Raw genomic sequence first — 8,163 nt, 5'->3', positions numbered from 1 at the left:
TTCCTCCGTAGGGTGGCCGGGCTCAGCCTTAGAGATAGGGTAAGGAGCTCGGTCATCAGGAGGGAGCTTGGAGTAGAGCCGCTACTCCTTCGCGTCGAAAGGAGTCAGCTGAGGTGGTTCGGGCATCTAATTAGGATGCCTCCTGGACGCCTCCCACTGGAGGTTTTCCAGGCACGTCCAACTGGGAAGAGACCCCGGGGAAGACCCAGAACACGCTGGAGAGATTACATCTCCCAGCTGGCCTGGGAACGCCTCGGGATCCCCCAGAATGAGCTGGAACATGTTGCCGGTGAGAGGGAGGTCTGGGTCGGCCTGCTTGACCTGCTGCCACCGCGACCCGACCCCGGATAAGCGGTGGAAAATGGATGGATGGATGGATATACACACATATATACACACACATATATATACATATATACACATATATACACACACATATATACACACACATATATACATATACACATACACACATACACACACACATACATATACACACATACATATACACACACACATACACATACATACATATACACATACATACATATACACACACATACACATACATATACACACACATACATACATATATATACACATACATACATATATATACACATACATACATATATATACACATACATACATATATATACACATACATACATATATATACACATACATACATATATATACACACACATATATATACACACATACATACATATATATACACACACATATATACATACATATATATACATACATACACACATATATATACACATATATACATACATATACACATACATACATACATATATACATACATATACACATATACATACATATATACATACATACATACATACATATACATACATATATACATACATACATACATATACATACATACATACATATACATACATACATATACATACATACATTTATTAGTGCTGGGCACAATTTAAATGAATCATTGCTTTTTTTGGTATTTTGGTCAGACACATATGCAACGCTGATTACCGTAATATGTGTGGTATTTGTTATGTACGTTGGTACATAGAGGGTGTACCGTGGCAGTAACGTGCATGAGGAAGTTATGCTAATAAAGAGTTGCAGTTAAGAGCAGTTTGTTCTCACGTGCTTATATGTTCATTTAAAAACATGACAATATGTATTTTGATATTGTCACGTTTGATCCTGTAACGAGACGATCGCTACAGGATCAGATCAGATCAGGATCAGACAGGAGGGACCGACGGTGACGGAGTGAAGGGGGCATGTCACCAGGGGGGGGGGGGGGCAGCAGCAGGAAGTGACGCCACACAAACACAGCTATTCACCACTCGCTGCCCGGTTCTTGTGTTAAAAATGTCCGCTTAATAGTAAAAAAATACTGCGTTACCGCGCGATGAAATAATTGTCGCCGTTAATTAATGAATGCGTTAACTCGTTAACTTGCCCAGCAGTAATAAAAATACATTAAACCCAGTAAGTCTAAGGAGGGAAAAATATTTGAGCACTGGAAGTAGTAGCTTGTGCTTTTATATGAATCATTGGCATGCATAAATTAACAGAACATAATGTTGAACATAATGTTGTTTATTAGTAACAAAATAATCTAAGATCAAAGGGTCTCATCTCATGTTCAGAAATTCTTCAGAAACTTCTTTGTTTCTGAAGAATTCATTAATTACTCTCCCAAATAAAGCATGTTACAGCTGTTGTTTCAATGCACCAGAGACGTATTTAATCAGCATTGCATATCCATCTTCAGCCATGTATTTAATTCCTTTTTCTTTGTATACGGAGCATCTTCAACAAGAGGAATCTTTGAGTTCTATCTTATCTCATTTCCACAGTGTAGCACTGGGCAGTATCACAAACTTACCCGTCATTGAAGGACTCAAATCAGGGCAGAACAACTTGATCAGGACATCTCTAACTTCCACGCTCAATTTATTTACATTTAGACTTTTGTTAATTAAAACAACAAGTCTGAATTGTATCTGGTGCAAAAGTGCATGAAGTCCAAGCATCACATTTAGATGACCCTGTCCATGCTTTAACAACATTTATTTTGCACTACATAAAGTTACACAGTGGCACCTAATGAACAAAGCTGTCCAAAGACATTTTGAATGAATGTGATAACAATTTTATCAGTCAATATAATATTTAACTTCAGCAGCCTTCCAAATACCAAAGCAGAGCTGCTAGACTGCTGTCCCCCTAGAGGACACAAAAAACTGTCCCTGATTTACTAACTCTAACTTATTCTAATTGTATATTCTCACATCAGCAGGTAGTAAAAAGCACACACACACTCACCCTCATCATCCCATGGGCTCTTGCGTATGGAGTCACAGTCTGAGCGACAGGGCGACACTGGCGGCAGGTTGGGGGCCACACTGCACACCACCACCCCCCTCCTGGTGGTTCCCGACAGGATCCTTGGTGACTCTGGGTGAAAGGTGCTCATCTCGGTATGCTCCACACCGCGTCCGTCCACCATCTTCTCCAGCGTGGACCGTGGGTCTCCTTGGAAACAGGGCGTGTATGCCATGGGCCTCACAGGGACCTGTGGAGGTCCCATCATCCCGCCCCCTCCCACTACAGTGGCCCCCAGCCCCGGCTCAGAGTACAGGTTGAGAGGGTCTCCTGGTGTGCAGTTAAATGGAACACCGTTGGCCTTGTTGAGGAGTGCTGCAGTGGCTGGGTCCTGGACCAGAGACAGGTTGTTCCGAGAGTAGCTCTTCTGGAAAACCTTCTTTCGGAAAGCGATGAAGAGGATGATGAGGGTGATGATGACCAAAAGCACCACAGCGATTCCGATCAGCTCCTCTTTACCGACCACAGTGTGACCGGCCTGCATGTCTGGGACGACAACGGGCCGAAGACCACAGCGCTGGCCCACGAAGCCCGCTGTGCAGTTACAGTAGAAGGAACCATAAGTGTTGACGCAGACGCCACCGTTCTCACACTCACCCTCTGGATTGCTGCGGTCACATTCGTTCACATCTTCCTCACAGCTGCAGGAGACAGGGATGGGAAGAAAGAGGAGATGGGGATGGGGAAGATGGGGAAGAAAGAGGAGAAAGATCTGGAGTGAGATGATAGTGCATGAATACCTTGTGACTGCTCAGTTACCTGCTCACAGATGGATTGCTTTATACCAGCCAGAGAGTGAGAGAGTAAGAGATGCACTGCGGATAGATTGGAGAAGAAGAAGTCCCTGTGTGGGCTCACAACACAATCCCGTGTTCTCTGTCCATTAAGCTGCTGTGTGCAGTTTCCAGTGCAATTTAGCTGTAAACTATTTTAAGAGAGTGTAAGAGGGTAAATAATGTTGATGAAGAGTGTAGTTCGTGATTTTGGAAAGGACACTTGCTCATCCATCCAGTTTTATAAAAGATCTTAGCTTTTTTAATTTACAAATCGGTGGCTCAGTCATTACAAACTCCCCAAAGCCACATACCTCAATTTCAAATTATATTAGAGTTCCCAAAGTTAACAAAGCCGTTAGGTTTGCTGTCTACATGTCAAAGTGTCCTCCTGCAAGATACTGAACCTGAACTGCTGTGCGTATGAATGTTTATGGCTGCTGATGAGCAGGTGGCACTTTGTATGGCAGCCTCTGCCACCACAATGGGTAAATGGTGATTTGCGTTGTCGCTAAGGCCGGAAAATGTTTTATAAATGCAAACCATTTACCATTTCATGGGATTTCATGATTATTTTTAAACTTATATATTTTTCCAGAATCAGTCTCCCTGTTTCTCTGGATAATTTCTTCTGCAGAAAGTAGTTCCAGACTCTTTCAATGAGCAGCACAATCTAACTTCCATTCACCCGTGTTGTATTGGGAAGGAGACAGATATTTCCAAACCTGGACAAATAAAACCAAAAGTCATTTAACAAAATAGATTTGACCCACATTCAAATAGATTTGAATGTGGGTGAATCAATCCTTTAAGTTCCTTAAGTTCAGCTTTGTGTGTTTGGACTGGAACTCACATCAGACCCTTGAAGCCCCTCCTGCAGCTGCAGAGGAAGGCGTTGCCGATGGGCTTACATATGCCACCGTTCTGACATGGGTTGGGAACACACGCCGTTATCTCCATCTCACAGCGCCCTCCGGTGTACAGCGGGTGACAGCTGCATGAGAACCCTGGCAGACAGACAGAAGATACACTTCATTGAGAATCCAGAGCAGTCAGTGCACTGTTCACAAGTCAAACACACACGGCCCTTTAAAAAGATCACATGAGTATACTCACACAGCATAATGAAGACACACACACACACACATGCTCACACGGAATGGGTCTGACACACACCACTTTAAAAGAAACGCAAAAGAAAACGCTGAGGAATTAGCATTTCTCATTGTGTGAACACAATACATCTGAGTCAAAAACAGTCATTTCCACAGCGCTGTGCAAAGGACAACAGTGGGCTGCTGCAATTCCCACGGTGCTTTGCTCATTACAGTGTAAATGAGGAGCATGTGGCGTGTGGGAGGTCTTCCAGCAGTGTTTAGTAAGGCTACTGTAACCTGTGCTGACATTTCTACCATCAGCTGTTGATCACAAGTCTTCCATAATAACCTCTTGATGTCCTCTTCTCTCTCTCTTTGAGTGGCGATAGACGAGTCTGAATTTATATGCTCTGTATGAAAAGTGCCTGGCTTTGGTAACGTTTTTATCTTGTATATTGTTTATCGTTGTTGTTATCCGCTGCTGCTGGCTACCAAACGAAATTTCGTTGTATCACTACAATGACAATAAAAAACTCTTTATCTTATCTTATCAACTCTTATTCCAATTAAATAACATAATAAAAAAGAATCACTTCCAATACTTACTTACTGTAAGTATTACTGTAGGAACCCAAAATAAACAATCTTGCTGTGATTTAATTGCAATAAACGGATATACAGGATGTAGAAATAGCTACATAATGATGCAGATTTTCTTTTAAAGTCCGAAATCATGCAGTCGGGTCTGTCTACAGGACGACAGGCAAACAACTTTTAAAATGCTTGTTTTCTGAATGGAGCTGGATCAGTGCTGTTAACATCGTAGCTGCTCCATCAACACTCAAAATAACATCATACGGCAGCGTTGTTATTGTTTCTACCATATAGTTTGTATAGTTTGTATACACATAGTTTGTTCCGGTCTCTACTAATATGAGGTGCCGTAGAGCTTTTACCTCCATTTCTGATTCAACAGCAGGACGTCAGGGATGACGAGAGGACATGAGAGGACAATCTCATGTCTTTCAGGCTTTCGCGACACAGCGTAGCGCGAATTTCGCGAAAGAGGCGAATGGCGTAGTGCGATTTCGCATCTCCTCGGGTCCATTCGCATCTTTGCATTGACTTTGTATGTAATCTCGTCGCGCAAACAATTAGCTTGGATTGTGCTTCCTGTTACTCACCCCCAGAAGGCAGGCTGGTGCAAGTGGCTCCATTGCGACAGGGCTGCTGCAGGCAGGCGTCGGGATAGAGGATGCAGCCCAGCTTCAGCTCCGTCAGTCCTACCACCTCCGCATAGCGCGAGCGTTTGTTCTGCAGCGGCAGCTCGTTGTTGTTCAACATGACCGAGTCTAGGCAGCCCTGGAAACCCTCAAGCACCCGCGGGTCCTTCTGGGAGTCCACGAGGCTGCGAGAGTTGGGGTGCTGCACCTGAGGAGAGAAGGGTCAGAGATGAATTCATGAACTTCCAAAGACAGCCTCAAGATGTGATGACTGACCACCTGTCATTCACAAGAAGAGAAGAAAATGAACCAAAAACACAGACACACAGTATTTGTGAGAAATCTCAGGTAAGTCATGCATTTCCTTTCACTAAACATTCAACTTTGAAAATGTTCAGTGTAAATTCTGTGGTAGAATTAGTAGTTTGTAGGCTACATACTGCACACGCCTTTTAGTGAGGCTAATTATTAGGGAATATTAGGGCATAACTACCTCCTACCACTTTAGATAATTATTAAGCACAATGTGTAACACATGCTCGGTCTCAAATATGCAAAGCACATGGTAAATAGAAACAGCTGTAAATGGTCTCCTACATTTTTAGTTTGCAGATAGAAATGTGCATGTTGTAAATCAATGACGGAGTGTTAAATGCATTTAACAACCTGGTTCTTATTTTCATAGACATTACAACAACAGACCAGTTCCACAAACCAGTTATTTGGAAGTGAAAACAAAGATGCGTTTCAGCTAGAAAGTCATCTATCTTTTATTTATTTTTTAGATTTGTAGGTGTGCACGCTGCTGTTCTCCCTTATATGACCATCTGAAACCTCAGTGATAGCTGCAACTCCTCAGGGACTGACCAGTGCTCCAAAGTAGATGGTTCTGTCTGGAGCAAGTGGTTGTATGAATGGTGGTCCACGTCGACGCTCAACGTAGCTGTCATCCAGCGCCAGGCTGCTGAAGTTGCGATTTAGCTCCAGTGCCACCGTGTGCCAGCTGCCATCATTGATACGACGGCCGGAGATGCCCAACATGTCGGGACTGTCGCCACCACCACTGCCAAGGCCACAGGCCAGCTGGAACCACAGCTTCCCCTCTTCCAGCTACACACACACACACACACACACACACACACACACACACACACACACACACTCTCACACACACACACACACACACACACACACACACACACACACACACTTTGTCTGTTCTCACAGTATATCTGTGTAATCAGGCAGTTCATTTAATGACAGTTGTCTTTTTTGTCTTCTATCAAAGTCTCATTCAAACAGTTCAAATCCCTTGTTAGGATCACTTTCATAGCTAGTGTATATGCAAACTTCCATTAGCAGCTGTGCAGAACAAGCATGATTCTGCAGCTTTACAAAATGTTAACTGCAGAATTTGGTTAGTGTTCTGAAAAGTAACAAAAATGTCTGATTAATACCATACCGAATGACAAAAGGATCTTCATGGCAAATGTTTTAAACAGAAACAACTGCTGTCTAATCAAACAATGTTTATGTTCTACTGATATATTATTATTTCTTTATTTAGCCTGGCTACATCTCAACTGCTAAATCTCTCAGGAGTCGTCTAGTTGTCTGACATATCTGTCAAATATATCTAATCATTACAACTAAATAGAAGTTGATAATTCAATTTGTAATAACTTTAACATTAATATAAGCCAATATTTCCGTCAATGCATTTGTATTTTAAAGGATGAGCCCACAAAGAGCAGAGCAGTAGCTGTTGCTGTGTGTGTGTGTTGGTGTGTGTACCTTGAGCACAGTGCAGGGCTCAGTGTGCGTGTGTTGGTGTGTGTACCTTGAGCACAGTGCAGGGCTCAGTGTGTGTGTTGGTGTGTGTACCTTGAGCACAGTGCAGGGCTCAGAGTGTGTGTTGGTGTGTGTACCTTGAGCACAGTGCAGGGCTCAGTGTGTGTGTACATAATGATTCCTCTGCTTTGCAGTGTTCGGATCCTGAGGCTAACTTTCAGCTCCGGCTGCAGCCGCTCAGACAGTCTGTACTTGATGTAGCTGTTTCCTGAGAAACTCAGAGACGAATGGCCTGGACCCGCCCCCCAACACAAACAGACACATGGGTTAATGAATCACATTCCAGAGCAGGTATTCGTGACATCGCAAGCACATTTAAATGTTGTTGTTGCAAGTATTATCTTCACACATCAAAACTATTCACCCAGACTTGAAAATGTAGTGTGTTCCCTCTCTTTCTCACTCACCTGCACACTCTCCCAGTTTGCCTGGTGGACACTGACACGCGTAGCGCCCTCTGGTGGCCTCAACTGAAACACATTGCATGTCTGCTGGACACGGCTGGTCCTCGCACTGTTCGGACAGGACAGCACAGTTGGCATCTGTAAAAGCGCGCACGCACACAAGGACAGAGATAAAATACACTTATCATACTGCCATAAAGAACACGAACTGAAAGAAAAACAGAGGAAACATTATCAACATGTAATATTGATCTGAAAACCGGCACTGAAATAGAATTAACTGAATGAATAGATAGATCAATAAACCATTTGAACCATTTCCTCAACTGGTTTAGAGAAACACTACCTATATGTATTAGGGGTGGGGGAAAAAATCGATACAGCATAGTATCGCGATATTGTATCGATACACGGA

The 8,163-nt window shown here is 43.1% G+C and overlaps 1 protein-coding gene across 3 annotated transcripts; it reads right to left on the bottom strand.

The window, feature by feature from the left end:
- Positions 1-1,176: 1,176 nt before the first annotated feature.
- Positions 1,177-8,126, bottom strand: LOC116378224 (protocadherin Fat 3-like). 3 transcript variants are annotated; one of them, XM_031840059.1, is made up of 7 exons: positions 7,752-8,126; positions 7,449-7,576; positions 7,288-7,314; positions 6,361-6,603; positions 5,455-5,701; positions 4,027-4,180; positions 1,177-3,041 (listed from the first exon to the last, which is right to left on the bottom strand). In XM_031840059.1, exons 1-7 carry the CDS (start codon positions 7,828-7,830, stop codon positions 2,303-2,305), a joined length of 1,617 nt encoding a protein of 538 aa, XP_031695919.1. In that variant the 5' UTR covers positions 7,831-8,126; the 3' UTR covers positions 1,177-2,302. The 3 variants fall into 3 exon arrangements, with proteins under 3 accessions (XP_031695919.1, XP_031695918.1, XP_031695920.1); XM_031840058.1 differs by lacking the exon at positions 7,288-7,314 and having other exon boundaries at positions 7,422-7,576; XM_031840060.1 differs by lacking the exon at positions 7,752-8,126 and having other exon boundaries at positions 7,288-7,507.
- Positions 8,127-8,163: the final 37 nt, after the last annotated feature.

The sequence above is a fragment of the Anarrhichthys ocellatus genome, unplaced genomic scaffold (assembly GCF_004355925.1).
Source record: "Anarrhichthys ocellatus isolate YVR2014 unplaced genomic scaffold, GSC_Weel_1.0 scaffold2247, whole genome shotgun sequence".
Classification (NCBI taxonomy): domain Eukaryota; kingdom Metazoa; phylum Chordata; class Actinopteri; order Perciformes; family Anarhichadidae; genus Anarrhichthys; species Anarrhichthys ocellatus.
This window is presented reverse-complemented; position numbering and strand designations above follow the sequence as displayed.